The sequence below is a fragment of the Orbicella franksi genome, chromosome 13, assembly GCF_964199315.1.
Source record: "Orbicella franksi chromosome 13, jaOrbFran1.1, whole genome shotgun sequence".
Classification (NCBI taxonomy): Eukaryota; Metazoa; Cnidaria; class Anthozoa; order Scleractinia; family Merulinidae; genus Orbicella; species Orbicella franksi.
Window position 1 is genome coordinate 12,076,021 of NC_138157.1, and position 25,738 is coordinate 12,101,758.

At 38.7% G+C, this 25,738-nt stretch overlaps 3 protein-coding genes across 5 annotated transcripts in view; all 3 read right to left on the bottom strand.

Annotated features, from left to right (window-relative positions):
* LOC145466671 (piezo-type mechanosensitive ion channel component 1-like) overlaps window positions 1–22,330 on the bottom strand; it is a 64,655-nt gene extending 42,325 nt beyond the window's left edge. Inside the window, exons 1-5 of one of the 2 annotated variants that reach the window (XR_014041966.1) lie at window positions 21,994–22,330; window positions 21,282–21,365; window positions 20,411–20,536; window positions 20,187–20,229; window positions 18,129–18,629 (exon numbers count right to left, since the gene is read on the bottom strand). Coding sequence is in view for 1 of the 2 variants with exons in the window: in XM_081450388.1 (XP_081306514.1) it covers window positions 18,188–18,629; window positions 20,187–20,229; window positions 20,411–20,536; window positions 21,282–21,365; window positions 21,994–22,063 (765 nt within the window). In the remaining variant the exon portion in view is untranslated. Of the gene's footprint in view, window positions 1–17,802; window positions 18,630–20,186; window positions 20,230–20,410; window positions 20,537–21,281; window positions 21,366–21,993 lie in introns of those variants that run through there. The other variant, XM_081450388.1, reaches the window with a different exon arrangement.
* Window positions 7,410–25,738, bottom strand: part of LOC145466645 (multidrug and toxin extrusion protein 1-like) — a 101,839-nt gene continuing 83,510 nt past the window's right edge. Inside the window, exons 13-16 of one of the 2 annotated variants that reach the window (XM_081450358.1) lie at window positions 10,522–10,559; window positions 9,590–9,646; window positions 8,650–8,734; window positions 7,410–8,246 (exon numbers count right to left, since the gene is read on the bottom strand). In XM_081450358.1, coding sequence (XP_081306484.1) covers window positions 7,876–8,246; window positions 8,650–8,734; window positions 9,590–9,646; window positions 10,522–10,559 — 551 coding nt within the window. In that variant the 3' untranslated portion in view covers window positions 7,410–7,875. Of the gene's footprint in view, window positions 8,247–8,649; window positions 9,200–9,589; window positions 9,647–10,521; window positions 10,560–25,738 lie in introns of those variants that run through there. The other variant, XM_081450360.1, reaches the window with a different exon arrangement.
* Window positions 11,144–13,494, bottom strand: LOC145466181 (multidrug and toxin extrusion protein 1-like). Its single transcript, XM_081449934.1, has 5 exons — window positions 13,423–13,494; window positions 13,230–13,338; window positions 12,584–12,677; window positions 11,785–11,854; window positions 11,144–11,218 (listed from the first exon to the last, which is right to left on the bottom strand). The coding sequence occupies exons 1-5, from the start codon at window positions 13,492–13,494 to the stop codon at window positions 11,144–11,146; spliced, it is 420 nt and encodes a 139-aa protein (XP_081306060.1).

The window sequence follows — 25,738 nt, forward strand, 5'->3', positions numbered from 1 at the left end:
ATTTTGGCTAATCAATTTTCTTTCTTGTCTTTGTCTAGAATAATATATTAAAATTAATAGAGCAGTTTTCAATTGAGTGTGGAAAGTAATCAGACAATATTAATTTGGTTTTGGTTTTGCGTTTACTACGGTTTGAAATCAGCTGAGTACAGTAATGTAGTCTAATAATAATAGACTACATTACTGAAGTCAGCCACTGTCAAACCGTAGTTTGGTTCTGGTTTAAGTCACTCAATTGAAAACCACTCTATTAACTACTTAATTATGGTTTTTACACTCTGTCTTTCCCATCAGCTGACATGCTTCATGGTCTTAATGGTTGATGACTTCCACAACATTCACTCATTTCATACACCAGCACAACTTGTTAGGACAAATGTTGTACACATGGCATCCTGTATAACAGATGTGCATCCCACAGTCAGTGCAGTACCCCGCCCATCATCATCCTTACACAGACAAGTAGTGATCAATGTAAATGGCCAACAGAAGACCTGCCTTGGTGGAATACATGTCCCATCTGTCCTGGAAATACTAACAAATGCCTTAATAAATATGCAAAACCAGTTTTTGGACCAGCTACCACAAAATATGCAAAGCATTGACCCAGGGAGACTACAGGCAGCACTGCGAGAACTAAGGCTAGTATAATTTATAATGTTTATAAACAGTGGCCTGTTTGTGAATATAAAGTGACCTGTTATAAATATCAAGAGTGAATATCATCAGCGTACAGCAATTTTAATAAACCAAAAATTATTGGAAATCGGCATTTCAAGAATAACAATAGTTATAGAAATGCCAGCAACAACAACATTTTTATTTGTTATTCAGGGTGTACTCCGATCCAACGACACAAGACCTCGAGACACTGGAGACATGTATGTTGATTGATGAGTTCGAACAAGATCTAAAAAGCATGGACAACTACAAAACAACCCTAGAGCGTGTACTTAATAAATACCCTGAACTTCAGCTGTACAGCAAGAAGTATGTTCTGCCACTACCTGCTGATTGGCCAGGATGGTACTATCCCAAAAAGCTAATAGCAAGTGGATGGAATCCCAGCATTGGAATAATACCAGAGCAAGGGCCATTTCATGTGTGCCTCAATGCCTATGAAGATGTTGTTTCAAATTTCAAATTTTTTTTTGATAAACTGTTTTCAAGTGTCTTTGGAGGCACTTTGGCATCTAAACCAAAACCCTTTAAAACATCACTATGTGTGACTGCTGCATTAGTGGGTTGGCAACTTGTAAGAGCAAAAGTTCTGGAAAAGTTTGCAAACTGCAAGCAACATGAATTTGTGACAATTTTGCACTTACTTGAACATGTTGTGCCTATCATCTTTTATCAGTACAACATTTTCAGAAGTGGTAATCTAAAGCTATATGAGATGGTCATGGCACAGTTGGCAATTATTTTCATCTGCTGGAGAAGGAGGCATTATAACAAATCAACCTTGTCATTTTTGAGTGACTGTGCATATCAGTGTAAATATCTTCCGGCATACTGGTCTAAAAAGGCCAGTATTCTCAAGTTGATAACTGAAAAAAAGGTAGAAGTCTGGCATTCTGTTCTAAGAAGAAACACTGAAAAGTTTGAAGATGCAAAAAGCATTGAAGATACTGCTAAATCACTAGCATCATCAGGGTTTCTTAGTGAATTTGTCCAGTCCTTTGTTCCACAGTACCACCGTGGTCAGCAGAGTGAATCCAACTTGTGGCTTATTGCAGGGAAAAGTGCAGAATTTCTTCTTGATCTGTTTAAGAGCATTTCACAGAACTGCCACAAATCATACCAGGTAACAATCCTGAAAATAAAAAAAAGTCATAAAATTAATAAATACAGAAGTCTAAACCATTTATTATACCATCATAAAACAATACAAGAATTTGATGATGCAAGAAAAATTGAAAAACACAAGCTGCAAGCAAGCATTTTCCACATTTCTAAAGTATTGTCAAATTCCTGAGGTGCGTTAAGACAGTTTAAGTAAAATGCATGGTTTAGGCTTCTTTATATGATTCTTAGATATGTAGGAAAAGGATATGCAGACATAGATATCAAATGTACCAAACAATAGAATGAATATTAAAATAAACAAATATAATTAATGAATACTGTTAACATCTCTGACTTAAAAAATGGAAAAACAAACAAACAAAATTACTAACATCATGTTTTCCTCATAACAAATGTACATGTACTACTGACATGCACATAATTTAATTTTTGACTCAGGTTGAACGCCCAGTTGCAAATAATGGAAGACCAAAAGGGAAGCCACAGTACCATCTCCCAACGTTTGAAACCACAGTAGACACCAAGTGTTTTCCACTAAGTTATAATCTCGATGATGTAGAGCCAGGCCAACAACCTCACCCAGATATTTATTGTGATTTTCCAACTTGCACAAGAGAAACAGATACTGTTGTTAGACTGGCCTGCTTCCACTGCTTTCACCAAGCTTGCTTGCCTTCAAATCACTGCTGTCCAATCTGTGCTGAACCACTGAAGAAAAAAGTTCAAAAGTTAGCAAACACCTTCAACAATGGGCTTTTGTCGTCTAAAAATGCTAATGAAAGGGAAAATGATGATGATGATGAACTGCATGAAGATGAAAGCAATAATACACCACTTACAGGCTTGAACATATCCGACGCTGAACTTTTCTACACCTCACCAGAATGGTCTCAAAAGGTTAAAAACATCCTGGATACTTATGCAACTATCCCTCTTCCATCCCGGGCCAATCATTCATCCAGAAATCAACCTTCCGCTACAAATACCTCGTCTCCCTCTAACAGCTCTTCTCAAGTTCTAACACTCATTATCATCCCTCCGAACCATCATGGCAATGTCACTTTCTGGTCATTCCCAAGCAGTATTTCACAGTCCACAATTCTAGGAAGAAAAGGAAGCAATGCCTGTACTTTTATTGCACTTTTGTTTAGCAAAATGTTCTTTTCAGAAAATGTTCATATTCCTCTGCTCAACAGTCCACTGAGCCAGACATGGGTGTACCAGCTAATTGTGCAAGGGATTTTAGTGGGTAACAGCATCTATGACTCAGTGACACAAAACATTCCTCAAACATTTGGTGTTTTACAAGCTCTACAGTCATCTACTGTATTAAACAATGTAATTGGTGGCACCACTGTAGGACCTGAAATGCCTGTTAGCATTATCCCTGAAGCAAGTCCCGCAGCTAATTTACCTTTTCACTGGAGAACTGCTTTAACGCACGGCAAAACAACATCTATTTTTATTTTAAATTCCAATACTGTCGTCTTCATTCCAACCACACAAGGTGTTTTCCTCTTAGACAGCCACTTACATGGGAACAGTGGAGCTCATGTAGCTTTTGCAGAATGGCAGTACTCCTTCGAATTACTGTCTTGGTTCAAGCAAGTCAACAATTTTCAGTTCACTCTTGGTACAGTCACTAATGTTAAGTTTCACTAACACCTCACTAAACTTTTCCCAGCTTTTTAGCATTCTTAGCATATATTTTCCTAGCTTCTTAAATTCCACCATTTAAACTACTTTTTAACCCATTAACTCCCGAAGCTTTTTGTCAAAAAAGCATTTTTTGGACAGTTTGGACATTTTCAGGCTGGATATGAGCCAAATTAGCTGCAATCTACTCAAATAGCAGTTACAACAGGATAGTATGCCTTTCTTTCCCCCCAGCATCGCGTTTCACGACATTTTGGCCAGGGCATACGCAGAAATCAAAGAGAAAGTGTGGTTTACATCTATAAACTTTTCGTTTTTATTTTATTCATTTTTTTTCTTACGAAATTGATGGGGAGATAAATAAGGAAAGGTATCTGTAGAAATATGCACCAAACTGAATTTGAACTCCGACTACTGTCTCTAGAAAGTAAGCCTTTATACACTCGTCATTAGCGAAATATAAGCTTAAATCCGCAAAGTCAAGGTCAGCCCATGAGAGCAGATATTTTTTTACCTTTCCAAATTCTCTGTTCAATTTCACAAGTAAGAATACTCAGCGTTCCATTAATTTTTCTGTCATATCTCCAGGAATGTTGAGTGGCAGGGTAAATACATAAATATTTCAACATGAAGAAGGGAATCATTTCCTTTACAGTTTGTTCCCGTGAGGTCCAAAAACATGCAACGAGTGCTCAAGTACAAATGTAAGCTGATGTGCTCAAATGCGAGCTTACGTGGCAGGTTTATCCTTGCGGGTCGGTTACATCTGTATATAATTATTTGTAAAGAGCAAACACATTTGAATAGATGTATTGACAACAAGGGAGTTGAAATTTACACTTTTTTAACCTGTAAGTGGTATCCAAAATAAACTTAACAAGCGTAAAGCGGTTACTACTCACCATGGCGCTGCCACCGATGTCTGCCAGAATTTGCTGTGTTTAGACCGTCAATATAGCCAGAAATATGTTCAGGATATCAGGAACATCTGCTTGACTGAAATGACATTGAAAGTTCCATCTTCTCCATTTTTCTCGGATGATATTAGTCCAAAAAATTAACATCGAATGGCGCCAAGACTTTACGGTGATCAAACGATCGAAAATGTCACCACTCGTCGACTCACCCGCCAAAACCCTACGCATGCGCAGTCGTTTTTCAGCTCTGTCCGCTGGATTGGCTTTTTCGTACGAGGACGTCTTGGTTGCAGTACAATAACTCCAATGCTGGAATTTCTTCAACTTTTCTAAGTTAATTCCTGGTTCCTAAAAGGTTTGCAAAAGTTTTACATCTCGTTGCGTTTTTTGTAATGTGGCTTTGTTTTCTTGTTCTGCAATAAAATTGTCAACTGAACCGACGTCCACGAACCTTTCCGACATCTTGAAAATAAAAAGGCGGCTTGCCAGTTTTCGCGCCAAGGATGACGTGGCTTGCCGTACGATCACTTTTCACTAGTGAAAAACATCGTTCGTCCAATCAGATGTCGCGAACGATGATTTTTCACTAGTGAAATTTCATCGTTCGCGTCACTGATTGGCCGCGACTAAAAACAGAACGATGTTTTCATCACTGTTATCTCTGTGGATAAATCTCAGTACTTATAAAATAAAATTGAATCTTTCGCATATTAAATCTTAGCTTATACTTATTAATTAAATGTGTCAGTTATTCAATATATTTTTTTTGTCTTTCCTTGTCTGCCTTATTTTACACTGACCATATATCATCATTATATCATACTCTCTTTAAACCAAATCAGAGAAAAAATTTGCCGCATTTTGTTCAGCCTTTCATCTTTCGACGGAATGCTCACAGCCTAACATAACTTAAACAAAAAAATTCAGTCAGGTGAATTAGTTTATAAAATGTTGCTTCTCTTGTAAAGGACCCATCATAACAATTGAGGACTGTTTAAATTCAATAGGTCTTCTGATGAAATACAACACAAAGCAAACAGCAGAAGAAGCCAGTGCATAGTTTTGACGAGACTCTATTCATACACTTTTGCCAGAAATAGTCTGTTAAACAGTTTCTGATGCTTTGCAGCCAATCTGTTCCTGTCCCCATGATTCTGGACTGAGAGCTTTGATGCAGTACACTTTGACAAATGAGGTTCAAGTTACCGAGGGTACATTTATAAAGAAAATGAACTCAGTGTAGGGATTGAAGAATAACAAATCTCTTCGAGAAAAACGTAAAAAGGAACAGTGAGGTGACAGAGCCAAACAATATGTGTGCGACTGAAGTCTGAAAGAAAGCTGTTTTTTTTTTGGGGGGGGGGAGGGGTATAGCTTTTACTTCTGGCCCCTTTCCTCCATTTCACTGGCATCCTTCTTCGATCTAACAAAAAAACAGGTTCTAATTTATTTACAAGTTTTGAACAAGACGTGGCAAAATAGGTATATCTGTCATAATCAAAATTATAATAACTTGGCATTTTGCCGATACGAAAAAGAAACCTCGCTCTGGTTGTTCAAAGGCTGAATATGGCTCTCCACCATGCAGATAAAACAGCTTATCTTGCCTTGTCCACATTTATCCACTTGGTAACGTTTTCCACTCTTTGAACAATGGGGCATTAGTGTAGTGATTAATGGATCATGGTTAGCTCAATTGTAATAGGAGACATAGCTTGTGTACAGCTGCCCGCTCTCATGAGGAAAAAATAAGTAGGCAATGCATACATATGTCTACTGTGACATTACAAATCTGAAAAATTGGAGAGGAGCTTCAGCTGTACAAAGGCCACTTGTGACACTCCAAGGTTATTTTGAATTTGTGATAAATCTGTTCATATTTCCTTTTGGTAGATGGCTGGGATACATGTGGGACAACTATGTATTTATTTTCATCCATTTTGCTGAGACCCTATTGATGTGTCAACAATATGACAACATATCTTGGACCTGGCTGACCAACATACCCAATCTTCAGGACCTTTGATTGTGTTGTGTGGTGAAGGAAAAATACAAGGAATCATCTCCTTGCAATCCATATATTTCAATATTATAATTTTTCTTGTTACAAGTAAAAGGAATTAAAAATATATATAATATACTTCATTCATGAGTTGAACTTCTTAAAGCTCGGAGAACTCATCATTTCATCAAATCTACACACCAGAGAAACTTATGCTTGAAGCAATGTTCCCATCTGGCCTGCCCTCGAAAGAAAAACTGAGTTATCTTTTGAAGTTACTCTGTTCTTCTGAAAAATGCTGAAATATGCTGTTAACTGATAACTTTCAGACCTCTATTTTCATGTGTGCTCTTTAAAAGGATAATCTTAACAATAAACGTAAGACTTTGCGTATGTTTTGTTGTATAATATATCATGTATACATGTCTGGATTTATTGAAAGTTCACCCTGGTACAAGTGTAGCCGCGTCAGCTCCGATAGCGGAGATCCATGAAACCAAAAGACTAAAGACTCACAGGTTCCACAAGGCTCAGGTTTATTGTGCCAACCGTTACAGTGATCCTGTATGGTAGGATGTGTTGGGGCGAACACTCTAGTAGGTTCTGAGTTGTACAGCAATAACTGGTGGTTCCCGTCGAATTTCTGTGAGCCTTATCGTTTTTTTACATGTGCTTGCGATATTAAGCTAAAGTCATGTGGTAGCTAGCGGAAAATCATTGTGACGTAAATGCGGTAAAAAAGGGAAATACATAAAATTCTACGAAATGAAAACGAGGCACGCGGGTGCCGTTACAATAAGTGTTTATTATTTTCTAAAGTAGACGATATAAAAATTCAAAGGAATGTCAGTCTTTTTTCCTCCACCCTCATATTTTCTTTTTCGTGTTCTTCTTTATTCCCTTTTACTTTCATCATGTGTACCACACTTGGTGCAAAAGAACACACTTTTTAACCACCTCCTCATAAATCCAGTCATATATATTTAAATAATGTTAACAATTAGAATCTATTAAACTTAAATAGCATCTTATTTCATTGATAATGTCACATACCTTGATCAGTTACAATACTTTAAATAATTTAATGAATATAAATGAATATGAATGAAAAATATATATATGTGAATGAAAAAGCCTGCATTCACTGGTATAACTCGCCTACCCCCACCTGACCCGTCCCTCCCTCCTCGGCAGATTGGATCTAGTGTGAAAATGTATGTTTTTTATTCTTACAATATTTCAAATATATAAGGGAGTAAAAGAGACTGGTCCTCAAAGACTTCAAGAAAAAGCATGCACAGTCAACCAGAAAAGCATTTCTTGATGTGACATACTCATTTACGCGTATAACCCACCCCAACCCACCCCTCATCTTTCATCTTACGCAGCTGTTATTTGTGTCATCACACAAAGCTTTTTTCTTTCTGTCTGGAAAAGAGATGCATGACAACACAAGAGGCTCAGAATTTTACTTTTCTGTGTAACTGAATAAAGTCAGGGATTTTGCGTGGTATTGCCAGTCATGTTAAAACCGAGGGTGTCATTACGAACTGACGCCGTCTCAGGGGAAGACGGCAAAGGAACTAAAAGATGTATGGCTACAGCAGCGCCTAATATCAACAAAGAAATAATTAGGGGAATAAGTCGTTTTCTTATCAAAGACTTCTTCTCTGATGATGTACGTCTGTTACTGTCTTTAACATCATACACTGCTGTATTTGGTTCACTTCCTTGTGACATGAATTCATGTTGACCATTAAAATCGCGTAACACAAGAGAAGGTCGGAATTGAGTCACGTCAGCATCAAAGCGACTCAGAAATGGAAGAGATGAAGATTTGTGAATCCAGCTTGAAAGGACCAATTCTGAACAAAAAAAGGTTAGAGATGAGAGGGATTTTTTTGCTTAATTTATAACTTACTGTTTAGTCTATAAACTGTAAATTACACAAACTCGCTGTGAAACAAGGTTTATCAACTTCATACAAGAAACAGTTCTCCATAAATTACTTGAGCCAGCAATTCATGACACTTGGTGAGTGGGTCTAAGAGGAGTTGAGCCCGCAGTTTATGATGTCTTCTCGCTTCTGTAAGCAGCTACATTGAGCACACATTTCACGAGGTCTCTCTGCGGTAAGCAGGCTGAGTCCTCAGGTTGTGACGCATGCTACCACAATTCTGTGGCTTGTCATGTTTTCGTGAACCTATATAATGTTGCCTGGTAACCTGGCCTGGCTTTTTGGCACTATGTTTTGTTAATAACACGTACCTGACTCTTTTTTGTGAATGTCTCCATTTAATAAATTGTCAGATGTTTGGTCTAAGGCAGACTTAACTCCTGTTCTTTCTTGTGCCTGAACAAAATCAAAAACAGTGAACAACAGTAACACTGGACAGATCACTCAGGTATTGGAACATCCAGTGTTTACAAACCAATCAGTTCCAGGGTCAAGTCACAAAACACATCTCTTTTGAAATGGTGAACACACATCACAATATAATTTACTATACAAAGATAGGGACACTAATTCCTGAAGTAAACTGTGGGCGCAACAAAGTGTCTTGTTTACCTCAGTCTTTCCACACTCCAAAAGGCCTTGCTCCAAAGTAATTTACGAAATTTGCCACTTGAGAAATGAGAAGAAATCTGGGTGCATCTCCCCTTATCATTACTGGAATCATTACTTGAACCAATGTGGCTTCTCGTCATTTGTTTTGTCCCTAGTAATTGTCCCACAAACCACAGCGAGATGACACTTGTCCAAGATTCTTCTCGTTTCTAAAGTGGTGGATAGCCTAAGCTCACAGCTTTGGAATCTCTGGGGGTAAAATAAACAAATAAGATGGGATGGAATGCTGAAGAGACATCTAGAGAAGATAACGTACCAGTGAGAGAACATCTCTGAAGCTGTTCTATGGCGTAATCTACTGGTTTCTTTCAAGGAAGAAATACTTCTGGGATGTCTTCTTCCTTCAGTTACTGATGTTCATTGTTGTTCTACTCCGGTTTACTAAGTGGTCTATTATCTTCTCTTGAGTCAAATCATCACAACATCCAGGGTTTTTTTCAACGTTCCTTTGCGCCATATTTGTTCACTATGTAACCCCCAAATATTCCCATAACCCCTTGGGTGGATACTCCTGACCCAGGCATTCATTTTTACATCAAAATAATTGAGGTAAGCCCAGTCTTTTTTGGCTTTACTCACTAGTTTGCACTGCTTCTCCCAATCTGTTCTCCACAGTAGAATCACATATAAACAGGCCTAAAACACAATCAAAAATGACAAAATTACATCCTGTTAATGTACATACCATTGAATGCTGAAAGTAAGTCTTGGGCTTATATATGTTCAAAATACATTTTCTGTGGGTTCATTTTGGGGAGGAACTTATTGCAAGGAAGTTTGTGATTCAAAAATTTTAAGTACATATAAGATCTTAATGCAGGTTAAAGTGTGTCATATGCAACACAAAGTACGTTGTACAGTCGTTGAATGAACATTTAAAGTCTCTGAAATATTGCATGTAACCTCAACAGTGGAAGATTTTGTAACTGGAAGAAATTTTATTGTTCTGTTAGCGCTACCGACAATTAAACCAAAGCCAGGTCTGTCTGTCTTTAAATACGTTACCAGGCAAACTCTCAAGAATGAGTGACAGCTGAAACGAACATAACAAACACATGGGAAAACACGGGAAAACGCTACACGGGAAAACACTGGAGAAAATTATTTTTAATTCAAACGCAAAAGCATTTCAATTTACAACAGTAAATAAAGAAGAGTACGCGATCATTTATTTCCTTCAATCATCTTGACGAAAAACAATTTCTTGATATGAATCCACTGGACAAACAAGATCAATTCACTATTCACCTGAAAAATCTAGTATCACAAGACCACAAATTTGTTAGTCCTAAAGCAACTATACTCAAAATTGAAGAAAAAACATTAACTGGTGAGGAGTTCCAGTCAATCAATCAACCAATCAATCAATTTATTATTGTCATGCATGCATAGGAAGAGGTTGACCTTGGTATCCGAGCCAGGGGCTCAGTGTAAAGACGCATGACAAAAATAACAATAAAATGAGAGAAAACAACAAAAAAAAAACACTAGTTCACTTGTCAAATGGTTACCTGGGCAGCAACCGCACAAAACAGACCAATCAAGAGGCCTTCAATACAACAAGAAAACAACAGAGTTAGCAAACATTGCTCCCAAATCATATTTGTAGTGGTATTCAACACCTATTGTTTTACTCACCCACCCTCCCCTCCCCCCCTTCCCTGTAAACAGTCAGACAATTTTGGCTCGGCCAACCGATAAATGTCCAATAGTGGCCGTGAAATCATTGGTTTCTACACTTTGATATAATTCCACAAAAAAAAATTTTGCGTGGAAGTGTGGAATGCTTTGACAAACCAGGGAATTTAACTTTTCCCTGTTTGTTCCACAATTATTATTTTTTAATTACTTAGTTCTACGCTTCTCTCTGTGTTGCATGTTTCAGAGAGGCCGTGTCAATGTTAATTAGAAAATAGCCCCGAAAAATATGCGCGCCGATTGATAAAAAATTGTTTCTATTTAACAATAAGATTGTGAGCATGATAGTCGACGAAGGTGCAGCCCGAGTGAACTGTCACGTATGAAAATCGAGAGCAAATAATCTAACTGTTTTAGTATAAATCTACTACAGTAAAAACCCGCATGTAAGAACTTAAGTTTTGTCAAGTTAGCCTCCATAGGATATAAAGTTGATCAATAGGATATAAAGTTGATCACCACTCCCACCGTCTGACGGCCAGATCCTCGGATAACACCGCTACAGACACCCTGAGATGAAAATTGAACATCAATTCGTATCACTTGAGAAGCCGTTTTCTACACCCCCAGCCCCTACCTGTGAGATTGATCTACTCTGTAAGTGCGAGTTCCACTTGAAATGTAAAGATAGGTCTGCTATGCATGTTAATTACATTATTGTTTCCACAACAAAATTGTCCATTCTGATTGGTTCTTGGCATACCTTAAAGTATTTGGAAAAACTTAAAGCATGATCACAAGGACATCAAACTTGCTTGCTGGAATTTGGCACATATGCTATTTGCACGTCAATCATGTGCAATTAAGTGAGTTTCTGCTGTTTCTCTAGTGTTTGTAAAACTGATGAACATTCCAGACTTTTTATTTTGTTTATGATATGATTAATTCTAGTAGTTGGTCACTGACAGGCTCAGGCACAGATCAGGCTCAGATCAGATGAAAATGAGCTCCAGGGAAAATTTCTCCCTCTGTGCTTTGCAAGTCGTGTCCAACACCGCCTGTGACGGGCTTTAAGGGTCGTATTTTATCACTCAATCATTAGAATGATACCCAATCATTAGAATGATTTCAATTACCTGAATTCCATCAAAGATAAAAAAGAATGACATAAAATGGATAGTCTTTTTGTATAACAATAACACATCTCTGCAAGACAAAATGAACAATAGTCTAATTAGCTACAAAGTAACCTAAGAGGGAAGTCAAGAATTCCTTGGCCAAATTAATTTGAAGCTCTCATCCGTGATCAACATCTCATCATAAGACTGATGTTCTGTGGGCGACGTTTGAGTCAAACGGCTTACAAATTTAAGCCTTCCAACATTTTCTTCATGTTTAATCCAACAATTTCCTGATATTCATCTGTACATCATGTGCTAGTCAGCCATTTATTACCAGATCCACTTGGCCTTAATAGATAATTATATTTAATTAAAGAGAGTAGCCGCGTTTTGCCCAAGAATACAACATAACCCAACGCTATAGTCAGGCCTGACTAGGAGTCAATCATGATAACATGTGTCTCTTTCAGGGTTTTTGCACACATGACAGCACTCCACCTTGAATTGAAAGTGGGTGGACTTATGGACTCCAGATCATGCAGTCTGGGTTTTAGCCCTAAGGCCAGGGTCTTGGTACTGTCTTTTTGAGCAAGACACTCTACTTTCTGACATAGCCTCTCTCCACCAAGATGTATAAATAGCTTCTGGTAAACTGAATGCTGGGGATAACCCTACAATGGACTAGCATCCCATCCAGGGGAGAGTAGAAATACTCCTAGTTGCTTAATACGTTATGGGAACCGGGATAAGCTCTAGCACCTATATATGGTATATTTGGTCCAATTAATGCAGACGTTTCTATAAGATTACAAACCTATTGTCAGTAAAAAGCCTCCCAGTGGTTTCCTGAAGCCTGAAGAAGACAGCAAATACCACAAGTTGAACACACACTGTGAAATCAATACAAATTGATTATCTCCCTGTGAACATGTAGCAGTGAACTTTAACAAGCTAACAAGATTAGTTTCACATACGAAATGCTATTATTAGGAGTTACAAACAAAAAATTCAGTGTTAATCAACATTAAACCTTCTATGGGTGTATGCATGGTTAGGTATCATCATTGTCTATGCTACAAGTGACTTCATGAATACAGGTAAACTGAGTTACTCCTTAGCAAACATACAGGTAAAACATCTGCTCTTAGGGTTAAAGCAACGGTATACATTTTTTGATCACTTATGCAGGGTTTATTTCCCCTTTTGGGACAAAAAAGCAAATAAAATAAGTATTTGACATACAAGTGTAATTTCCATAATTTCCAGAGCAACCATCGATGACAGTTGCTCAAATCTTAATAACAGATTATTGCTCAGTGTGCATACATGCAATGATGAAAGTTTGCTGATGTGGGCCAAGACTGAATAATTTGACATCACATTGCTGAGAAAAAAAGAACATGATTTAAACAGGAACATGTACAGTACAGATAGACATCATAATCCAGATCTGCAATTACCAACAAGTGAAAGGGCCACTTTAATTGTCCTTTTGGTTGCCATGGCATTGCCGGCACCAAGGGCATTTCCAACACGAACACCAGCAGCCACACTTACACCAACAGGAATCTAAAGAGTTTTAATGCACAGATTGGTAATGGTCTTGTTGGTGAAGTCAAGGTAGACAATTATATTAAAATAACACAGTGGAACCCTGTAAACAATGACTGCAGCTTTCTGGACTGGTTGCTTCCACTGCAGAATGGGAACATAAGCCTCTTCCATTCCCATTCATCACGTGACAAATGCTTTGCACTTACCTCCAGGGGAGACTCCTATATAAAAAGGACAGTGGTGCTCACCGTACCTTTCAGGGGTTAAAAATGCAGTTTTGGTACCTCTAAGGGTGTTCAGCCTCAAAAGGTCTACAGCGGGAGCTTTTGTGCTACCTTTTAAGGTATTGAGCTCAGAAATATATGACAAGAGATAATGGTTTTTTTAGAATTGGTACCTCTTACGGGCGGAAAACATTTCAAGCCACGCCCACAAAACAGGATCTTGGTACCTTTTAGGAATTCTTTTCAAAATTTCCGACAAGCACTCCTGTCCTTTTTTATATATGGGAACACCTCCCCCAAGTTACCTCACTCTCTATCAAGAACTGTACAACATCTTTAAGAAATCATTATAAAATTATGAATTAAGCACCAAATGCTATTTAAAAGTCCACCAAAGTTTTCTTAATGAAACTGTGTACATGTAGAATATTGACAGATATTCTGACAAATATCCTGAGAGGTAGCTGTAAAAGTCTGCATATGAGCCAAGTGGCCCACCAGGCTGGAGCTTATCCTGGTTTCTGTAGCATGAAGTGACTATTAGTATTTCTACTCTCCCCTAGATGGGATGCTAGTCCATCGCAGGGTTACCCCCAGCATTAAGTTCGCCGGCACCCATTTATACACCTGGGTGGAGAGAGGCACTGTGAGAGTAAAGTGTCTTGCCCAAGAACACAACACAATGTCCCCGGCCAGGGCTCAAACCCGGACTGCTCAATCCGGAGACGAGCGCACTAACCATGAGGCCATCGCGCCTCCCAAGTGGCCGATCAGGCTGGAGTTTATTCCAGTTTCTGTAGCATGAAGCAACTAGGAGTCTTTCTACTCCCCACTGGATAGGATGCTAGTCCATTGCAGGGTTACCCCATGCATTAAATTTGCTGGCACCCACTTATAACCCTGGGTGGAGAGAGGTATTGTGAGAGTAAAGTGTCTCGCCCAAGAACACAACGTAATGTACCCAGCCAGGCTTCGAATCCAGACCACTTGATCCAAAGATGGCTGAAGAATAAGATTCAGATGAAATAAGCATTTCATTATAATTTATGTAAAGGAACATGATTATCAACAGCAACACACAGTGCTTTCTCTGATTTTCTCTTTCCCAGGGTGGCTGTAATACGGGCTAAGAAGAGTTTTATCCTCACCATATAGACAAGTGCTGTCCACTGGAAAATGATACCATAGGTCACTAAGTGTACTTCACCAAAGGTCCCTTTCAAAAAGAGCACATCATTGATAAAATCATTGAACTAATCATGGCTGCTAAGAATTATCTATAGATTTTCAGCTTTTCAGAGAGAGAAACCCCTGGACTCTTACATCCAAGTTGTGACGGATCCTGCAGGCCCAGTGGTTTCTAGAGGATCTTTTGAAGAGCTGGCTTTAAATAGTCTGTGAGTCAGCAGTGGTCATTTACAATATTTTCAACTGTTATTCCACCTTGTCTATTCAGAACAGCCTGTTGCAACGGATCAAATGACAGAATAGAAGTGATTTAGAACTGTTATTATAATCCTCTTTGCCAATATTGTCTTCAAGCAACATTAATATATTGCAAAGTGTTGGGAGAAACAACAAGCAAGTGTTTTCTATCATGGCATCAAGCAAATCTCATTTTCACTCATCTCCAATCCAATCACACATGTGCAGTGCATATAAGGTACAATAAGACCTGGCTGCTTACATCAAAACTCTTACAGCCCTAGCCTTAGTGGAACCAAATGTACATGGCAACAAAACAAGGCACACTTCATTTTGAGGGGGAAGTGTGAATTTGAGCAGCTCCCCTGGATTTATTTTTATTACTAATAAAAATATAAATATAATTTTTCAACAAAATACCAAATGCACTTCAACTATTCCCTCAGCCAGCCAAATGTCCTAGTGAAGCTAGGGTTTAACTATACCTGTTAAAAAGGAGCCAGCTTCAAAACTCCACCAGACAATACATGTCATCACCAAACCTGGCACTGTAAGCTCAAGAAACTGTCCCCAATCTAACAGACTTTCAGTGGTCCATGCTGCAATATGCATTCAACACAAACTTGCACCTTAATGCCACATCAATTGGAATTCATCTTAGTTTATCAATCAATCAATCAATCAATCAATCAATCAATCAATCAATCAGTCAGTCAGTCAGTCAATCAATCAATTAATCAATCAATCAATTACTCAATCACTCAATACCTCAATCGATTACTCACTCTCTCACTCAGTCAATCAATCAATCATCAATCAATCAACCAATTAATCAATCGCTTAATCAATCAAAAACTTTTATTAGAAAAGTTTTGTTAGGCAAGGAGAAACACCCCTTGACTAATTGTGGAGAATAACATATTTATATAACCTTTCATTGTACTTTCTTTTTGGTCTTATCACCACTTTCTCTTTAGAATTTGTTTAAATAAAAACCTAATTACAGGCAAACCTCCTGTAAGCGACCACCAAAAATGTCAAGTGTAAGTGGTTGCTTATGGGAGGTGGTCACTTACATTAGCATATGTTATAGCTGCAGAGACTTTCCCATGTTTTAAAAATTTTATTCATGTGAAAAGTCCATTGCAAGAAAAAATCCAGTACTGACCCCGTTGAGAAATTTCCATCTCTTGTAGTACCCAGGAATAGCATAATTTTACAACACCTTATTATTCAATTCTCACTCTATAATCTGTCAAGTGGTCGCTTATGAGAGGTTAAAAACAAGAGCAAATTTCAAACTTTTAGCTCCTAAAGTGGCTTACGAGAGGTTGTCGCTTACAAGAGGTTCCAAATATAGTGATTTGACTTGGAAACTTTTGGTATTTTGGAAAACTGTTCGCTGAGGAGAGGTGGTCGCTTATGAGAGGTGGTCACAACTGGAGATTCAACTGTATTCACAATATTAGCATCATGGGCACTAAATTGACTCATTATAGTGAATCAACAGCACGATCACGTACAGTAACACATTTTATAATAAGTATTTGTAAGAATTCATTTACTTTGTTAGGTGTAGTTACCTGTCTCTCAGATACATAGGACTGAGGCCATGTCCTAGGGTCCCACCAGTGAGCTTGACTCTCATATTTGGATCCACGTTCCTGTCAATTACCAACAAGGAAACAACATGTTTATAAAACCACGTCAAAAATTTACTTGTTGAAAAATGTGCAGTTAAACCTCCCATAAGCAGACACCCTTAATGGAAGCTAAAATGTAGTGTTCACATGTGGTGGGGACCAATACTCAGTGTCTGCCTTAGGTGATGTTCATCTATGGCCCGGATTGGGGAGAGGGGGGGGAACTCCCATATAAAAAGGATGGGGGTGCACGTCAGAAATTTTGAAAAGAGCCCCTAAGAGGTACCAAAATCCTGCTCTGTGGGCATGGCTTGAAATGTTTTTCACCCCAGAGAGGTACAAATTCTAGTAACCCATTATCTCCTGTCATATGTGTTGTGTTAATTCCACATTAAGGTACTGCAAAAGCTCCAGCTTTGGACCTTTTGAGGCTAAACACCCTAAGAGGTACCAAAACTGCTTTTTGACCCCTAAAAGGTACAACTAGCACCCCCTCTCAAGTCTTGCAAAATTTGCTACTCCCATTTTTGTGATCAGGAAGAAAGGTTTGTTAAATAAAATTAATGATGCATGGCTGTTACAGTATTTGAGTAATAACAAGAAATGATCCCATATAATAATTAGCAGTGAAATTAACTGGGAGAAGGGAATGGCACAGTGGTGAGAGCACTTGACTCTGACCAATGTGGCCCGGGTTCAATTCCAACCGAGTGCCTTGCTCCGAGAGTTGTACTTTGGGTTCTCTGGTTTTCCTCCCTCCACAAAAACCAACATCTCCAAATTTCAATTTGACCAGGATAGAGGACCTGCATGAGAACCAGCTAAGGCTGACATGGCTTATATTGTAATTTATTGACTCCATATTAGAGACACCCATGCGAAAGTGTTGCCAGTTTGTCTCAACCTTGGATTAGACTGACCTTGTATGTGCAAGTCTATTATTTCTGCAGTTATTCCTTTGACTTCACCATGTTTGGCTTTTTTTTTCTTTCTATAGCATGATTATAATATTATTCAGCAAGTTAATCTAGCAAGCTTGCATGAACAGGACAATATTATAAGCCAAGTCACTGTCCCTTTACTATAAATGTTCAATAGCCAGGATTTCATATAATTACGTACTTTTATGAAGTAAAACCGTGTCTCTGTTTCTAACAGTTTTTTCTGTACAGTAAGACTGTGCCTGATTGACAATTAAATATAGGAGAACCTTTGCTGATGTCATGGTGTGACATAGCACTCTGCATAGAGATGGCATCACACTAGATGGGTTGGGAAACTTCATACTGTAGTTGGTGAGTTTTTAGCTTTTAGAGTGTAATATTGGCTTTCAAAAACTGAAACATTTCTGTGCTACAAAAGCAACAATGAGCCCATACATAATTTCTTTAGAACTATAATGCTGAGTTTTTCAAACCAGGCCATCTAAAAGAGAATAAATGCCATGAATCAGGCCAAAAAAAAGATTTGTAATATTTATCTTTTAATTTGTAGCTTCATTATAAACTGAAACTATTACATAACTGCAATAACATCATACTGTAACAAGAGTGAGTAATCCTAATGGAAACCTCACCTGGCAAGTAAACTCTCTGAAGGAAGAACTTTCTGAAAAAATTGGAACTGATACATGTAAAATGTCAAAACATGCACACCAGAGTAGATCATGAGAGCTAATCCTACGAAGGCAAATGCTCTTTTCCGTTGTAGCCTAACTGCCTTGTGGCAGGCCCACATTGTTCCTAAGATCAAGAACATCACAAAGTATATCGCAGAAGCAAGTGATGGTAGCATTATTCCCCCAGCGAGTAACATGACGGCAATGAAATATGGCATCACATTATCCCATGTAGTTGAGTCAGGGGATGTTCTTATATGTTGTGGGGTCTCTGGACGAAGTGGGGAGGAAGCAACTAATCCTCGGCAACAGACAGCACATGTTATTGATACAGCTATAACTGCCACATCTGGGACAATGATTCTGCAGATGTCCAGTGCTGAAACACCATCAAACCTACAGGATTGAAAAAAAGTCTTATGTCAGTGTACCATCAGTCGAAAACAACTCCCTTCACATGGTCTCTTCACTTACATTGTTCTCACAGTGTGTTGCATAGTTATGCAACACTGCTTTTTTTTCTAAGAAAAAAGAGGATGTACCATCGCTTGCATCTAAGCATGAACACATGACACTGAAACATGCTCTAATTGGGTGTCAAACATGACATGATTGCTCATCAAACATTTGAAGTTAACCAGCTCTGAAAGACTCTGAAAGTCTTCCTCACGCCGATATTTCTTGGTTATACTAGAAGTAAAACAACTTTCTCAAAAGGCATATGCATATTGACACAGGTCAGAGTCAATTTCTCTGCAGAAGTCTTCAATGTCCAATCTTTCTGCCATTTTGTGTGCTGAACTTTGAGCGCGAAAGTTCTTGCTAAGCTCTGCTAAACTTCAAATGGTTGATGACTAATCATGCCACCTTTGGCACCTAATTAGAGCATGTTTTGGCATCATGTGTTCATGCTTAGATGCAAGCGACTGTAGATCATTCATAGTCAGGGCTACATGATAAGGTTAGAATTCATTTTAATTCATTCTATGGCCAGCTCCATGAGTGGGCAAGATGAACCAATTCCGGTGCTGTGATTGACTACCTGAAAAAGCAAGATGGAGCTACATGTATCTTACTCGCTCTGGACTTTCCACTGTGTCCCGCAAGAAACATTTCTCTGAAAGCCATATAATAAATCCTTTATTGACCAAGCTTGTTTGGTCAAGATGGTTAGATATTGGCCTTGTTCTTTTTTTTATGAGTTCATGGACTTTGACTCTATCTTGGTCTATAAACATGCAACAAAAGAACTTGGCCAATATCCAGCCATCTTGACCAATAACCCATATCCAAAATGGCATTTCTAGTACCTTGCTTAAAGTTCCAAACAAACATTACAATATAACACAATCATTACTTTCAAGGGGTTTCTATGTCAGGGTTTATAGCTAAAAGCTGTAACTGTATAGACTACTCCAACGTACTACTTGAGCCATTTAAGTGTGATCAATTTGTAAGAGGTTCTCCTCCATCCAGACACAGATATACTGAATGTCAAGTTACATTAAACGTTGTAGTCATTACTTTTCCAAAAGTTGTTACTTTGGGGATGTTGCTACAGTACTTCACATTTAAGAACACCCATAAATACATGTATCAATAATTTTGCTTCTTACTTTTTAAGGGATAATTAATTTTAGAATCAGGTCTCAAAAAAGTGCCATCACGGTTTCTAGGACAAGTACATGTAGATTTTTCAAGCAGGCAAGTAACTTTTTATTCTCCCTTGTCCGATAAGCAAGGGCCCAGGCGAGTCGTATGCCAACTAAATAAAAAAAAGATAGGACTTGCCCAGGGCAAGCAAAATTTGAGGGCTGCTTGAATTCCAGTTTTTTTCAAGCCCTGCTTTTCATATTATTATTCAATGCACTCAAAAAAGGACAGAGGAAAGTAACATGTGTTGAGTGTGATGAAAGAGTATATCACATGTACAAAGAAAGTGCAGTCACTTACCTACTAAGTCCAATTTGTCTGGTAAGTTGCTCATACCTTGAACCTGTTAAACAGTAGAACATTGTGTTGTTAGTCGCGGAAATCGTGGTAAAAAATCCCTTCATACCTAGATCATGCTTCAAGAAAATCATTTTGTACAAAAGTCAAGGTTGAAATAATTTTAAGCAACAGCCCACGCAAGACAACAACATGTAAGTTGAATGACAGTTGATATTATTGCTTACAATTTGGAAAGAAATGTCCGTAGGGTGGCAGGGCTCCTAAGACTATCTGAAAAATAATCTGCGCCATCAAGGCAAACACAGAGAGACCCAACAGTGCCTTCTGAAAATGTCCCGTAGAGCCAAAAGCTGCAAAGATAAATAATTACAGAGATACAGTGATAAGAACAAATAAATTGTAAGAATGTGGAATTAACACAATGTGACCAAAAGGAAGTGTGCCAAACCTGGATTGGAAGTTAAATGTATTTTAAGTTCATCCCATCCCAGTCTCTCCTCCTCTCCCCAACAAATTTATTGCCAAGTTATCTTATAGTTAACTGGTACTCATTTATTCAGTTGTAATGAGAATAATACTGTAGAGTTAATTGCCCTGCCCAAGAACACAACACAATGTCCCTGGCCAATGCTCAAATTCAGGCTGCTTGCACCCTAGTTTTTGCTCTGACAAAGAGTCAGCTTCACTGGCTTTCTACTACGGTGGTTAAGTTAGCTGTATCAACTTTGAGTTGATAAATAGTAGTGTGCTTCACTTGCTTGCTGACATAGCCCAACAGTTTCTTTAAAACTATAAATACCTGCTGTAGATGTTTTTTGCTTGATGTTAAGTCTGGTAATTATGACAATGCCATCAAGACCCTCCCATCTGAGGGTAAATTTTTTAATTACGAAGTTCATAAACAAGAAGTCAGAATATAGTTACGGCTACAGTTGTCAAGAAACGGAATTGACATTTGCATCAAACATACTCCATCACTTTATGGAATACTCCCCTGGGGTCCCCTTCCCCACCTCTGCCTCTACCTCCTACATGTACATTGCATGGAGCTAACTCTCTAAAAGAAAAGTACACATGTCAAGTGATCTTTCAAACCTCGTGAGGGATTTGGTAGCAGAGGAATAGCCAGAAGACAACACAAGTAAATGACAGAGAAGTCATTGATTCTGAAGCAACAAGCTGAAAAAGAAACAAACTTGAAAATGTTAAAGAATCATCTACAGTGTTCAATCAAAAACTGTCAAGTGTTGATAATTTTTAATTAAAACAGAGACTGTTCAGAGATACTTATCCATATAGAAAGTAAAAATTTTCAAAAGAGCAGTTTTGAAAGTGTAGTCAAATTACCAACAAATTACGTCACCAGCAATGATGGAGTGGCAGCTTATGTGGTTGTAATTTAACTGACCAACTCCTTTGAGAGCTTTCGATTCTAGAGACTGAAAGAGATGTCAATCAAATGACATGCTTCGTTGCTCTAAAAAGAAACTATTTAATCACACGGTAAACGGTAAAAAGGTTGGTTAGTGGCATTTCAAATTGATTTGTTTTACGTCTGAGCAGGTCGGTGTCTCACCGTGTCAACACGATAAACGTTGCGTGCAAAAACCCTCGCAGTCTCTCAGAAACACGAAAAGCTGGTCTGCCAAAATAAAAAAATCATTCAGTGCAAAGCAATGAACGTAAATTTATATAACACACCGTTTAAATCAAATATACACGAGAAATACACCCCCATGAATGCCCGCACTACGATTCAGCTGTTACGAAATAAACATGTATGAAATAAACGGACAAAAACACGCACCTCGAGCTCCTGACAAGACGAGAGGAAGAATCCATCTAAAGAGAAGCGTGTAGACTACAGGCGAAGACATGTCTTGTTCCTCAGAATATACAAGTGCTCTTCTTGAACTTCAAATGAAAAAGATCACGATTCCTGTATTTGCGAGCTGTGAGAAGTTTAAACTTTATCCCCGAAGCGGGGGACATGAACGTACGGCTTCCTGTAAAAGGCGCTTGCAGATAAAGAAATTGGCTAAAAGCTGGGCTGTGTGGGAAATTATAGTGAGAAATGAAACTCTTAGCTTAATTTCAATCAGGACTTCCCAGACAAGAAGCCTGAATATGATGCATCGCCATTTCCATCAAATTTTCGAAAACGAAAACTTAGTGAGCCCACGACTTGTAGAATGGTGGTCAGCTGTCCAAAAACGGAAGTTTCATGCCAACTTTCTGTCATGTAAAGTATCTAAAGCATCCCATTGTGTCGAAGTATTATGATATTTGTTTTTTGTCCTTATTACGGTTGTCCTTTAGGAGTTCTGCCTTTCAATTTTTCTTTGTGCACTCTAAGTCCTTCTCAGTTTAAATTCTAAAGAGTTGTTTTTTTTAATTCTTCTACATCTATAACGTAAATTCTGACGGTATTCCCACTTCCGCTTTTCGCTTTCGAAATTCTACTCTTTATATATCGGCAGATTGCAACATCGCAAATAATGGGCCTTTTTGACGATGTCACGCTTTTCCAATTTTTTATTCAAAGAAATGATACGTCTCGCCAGTCGATTTGATACCAATTTTGCAAACTCCAATTTCATTCTCTTGTCGTTTAGGAGAAAGCCCCTGGTTGCTCATGAAAACATGGGACCCCAAACTTGCCAAGGGTCTTTACAAAGAAAAGTATGCCAGGGGGCAAGCTTTCACCTATTTACTAAATTCGGCATGATCAATTGATCTATGGAGACCTAGGTCATCATTTGGTTGTTCATTAGGGTTTGAGAGAAGAAAAGTCTGTATCGAGACGATATGCGGAACTCGTGTAACAGGCTTTTGAGGGCGTCGGAAACTTACGCCCGCGTGAGGAAGTACTCCAGTCTTGATCAGCAAAGTTCAGCAACAGAATTCACAGCAAAACGTATCTGCTATAAGTGCTAGATGGTATGAAAACGTATCAAACGTAACTTAGTTCTATAAAGGAAGACGTAATGGCCTAATGGTTGGCTGCGAGGGACCCGTAACTTGGAGGACTGTATTGTATGACAGGAAGACGTTATCCAAGATGGCCCGAAGGGTCTGTTGATTGCGCTTTGTTGTTATCCTCGCTGAGAGCCAAAATCAATGTGTTTTAGAACACCGGGGGAATAAAGGGTTGAGATATATCATTTGATAAATATTAGAGTATTAGGGACCGTTCACTTTTTATGAGGTAGGGGGGGCTGGTGGGATTTGGGGGGGGCCATGCGAAAAAAAATGGCTTTCGAGGGTGGGCCATCCCAAAAAAATAAGGGGAAAAGGGGGGGTCACGTGATGTATTTTAGTAAAACTTTAAAATGGCATAATGTTTGAATATCAAAAAAATTGCTATAGAATAAACATAGAAGGCACGATACAAATTTATTACAAACTTTCCTTCTGCTTTAAAAAAACGTTTGGCGACAAAAAGCATTTGTAGCTACTGAAAAGAAGTATTTAACACTGTTATTTTTGAATGCAACTTTCAATGGCACTCATCTTCATCTCCGCTGTCGTCGAGTTCTTCGTCGCCGCTTGTGCTGCTATGGGAGTCTCTTTCACCAATGCTGCAAGAAGCAGCACTGCTTTCCGTTAGAGTGTACTCTTCAGGGTACATGAAGGTGTAAACATAATCTCTGACTTCCCGCTCAAGGTTGGTGGTGATTCTGCTTCTTGCAGCATTGGTGAAATAATTCCCTTCCGAGAGCTGTGCGATGTATGGCCCATCTCTTCTAAATATCGACGTGGCAACATCGTCAACTTTAAGACACTCTTCCGGGACGGCCGTTCCAGGAGGGTACACAAGGCATTGTGGAAGATCATTTCCTAACGGGTTTCCAACACAGATTCCATAAACTCGTTGGACGTTGTTTTCAGTCCGCTTCCTCTTTCTTTCATTTGACTTTCTGCGGTTTTCTTTTTTCCTTCTCCTTTTGTTGATGTGCTGTTTGAGTATGCCTTTGAATATGCTGTTATAATTGCTCTTCTTATTTTCTAGTGCTTCCATGTCCTGCGTGACCTTCGTCAACTTAGCTTCTGTACATTTGATCTGTTTTACATTAAAACTGTGGGCAAATTCTTCGCCCTGCTTTAAAGCAAGCCCATTGGACTGAAAGAGTGTGGAATCGTGTTCCTTTACATCTTTCAATGACATTCAACTTTTCCACCATTGCTCTGTGCTCTTTGATGGAGAAGTTCAGTTTTCTTCCATCACTGGACTTCAACTGGTACCCTTGCATGGAAAACTCACTCGCCCTTTCTGAACAGCCATCCGCACTTAGAAAGATTGCTTCTTTTGCTTGTAAGATGTCAAACTGCCTGGATCGTTCAGCTGTAAACCTTTTCTTAAACGACTCGTCGCTTTCGCCATTATTGCGCATTTTGGAATGAGCCTCTTTCATGATGCTCATGTAGTAATGCGCTCTTTCCCCGATTGGATTAACAATATAAAGAAGAAAGAGCATGGAAGTGGCAGGCTGGTTTTATCTGACCTAGAGAGCGTTGCTCTATTTGCAGATAAGTTTATTGTCAAATCGAAGTTTGTGGTGGATTATCTTCAGCATCTTGAAGTGCTGGAATTTAAAAGGAAAAAGAGAGCAGAAGAAAAGGCAAAGTTAAGTAGGGAGGAGGATTATCCTTGGACTGAGTTGTGCGAAGATCTAACCAAGCTTAAAAAGCTACGTGTTCCAGAACTAAACAAGTACTCAAACCACCACGGGCTGAAGCAGCATTTGAAAAGCAGCAAGAGTGAGAAAGTAAAGGCAATTGTAAGACATTCATGCTTGCAGCAGAAGAGTCCTCTCAGAGCTGGCCAACCAACACTGAGAAATGCCAGGACATTGACACAAAATGACAACAGGGCAAGTGCTGACAGCTGTGAAACGGATGAAAGTGACAATGATGAGTATGATAGTGATGCCATTGACTCTGGGGGAGAAGATGACTCAAGTGACGTCATTCTTGCATTCATCAATTCAGATGAGGAAGATGCCAATGAGAGGCCAAATGCCACACGCTCAGGGCGAGCCACAACTAGGAGATCCGAAATTGACTTCTCTTTCTTTTGATTTGTTTTTTAAACAACAGCTCTCTGTCGTATAGAGATTGTAAATATTGTCTTCATAGTGAGCACAATAACGTGAAGTAGGGGGATACTAGAGAAATATTAAAAAAGTTGAAATCTGAATATTGTTTGTTCAATTTTTTTTTGGGGGGGGGGTCATCCCAAAAAATGACCGCTATAAGGGGGGGCCATGTGAAAAAATTGGTAAGCTGAGGGGGGGTCATGCGATTTTTAAATGGTGCTTCCCAAATCCCACCAGCTCCCGCTCCCTCATAAAAAATGAACGGTCCCTTAAATGATTCTAAATTTTTCATTCGATTTACGTCATTAAATATTCTGTCTCAAATACAATTGAAGTAAAATGTAATTGATGGACATAAATTGAAAGCACTTTTCTGATACACAACAACCGTTCCTGTGGGCATTGCTATGTGAAATTGTCTACCACTGTACTGGTGAAAATAGAGCCTCCGTT

Bases quoted from the DNA above. Each gene is read 5' to 3' on its own strand.
- LOC145466181 (XM_081449934.1), bottom strand. From the start codon at position 13,494: ATGGAAGAGGCTTATGTTCCCATTCTGCAGTGGAAGCAACCAGTCCAG. The intron at 13,339-13,422 runs GTTCCACTGTGT...AAAACTCTTTAG, and splicing joins CTGCAGTCATTGTTTACAGG to ATTCCTGTTGGTGTAAGTGT. The intron at 11,219-11,784 runs GTAATTGAAATC...TTTTCATCTCAG, and splicing joins TTATCTTTGATGGAATTCAG to GGTGTCTGTAGCGGTGTTAT.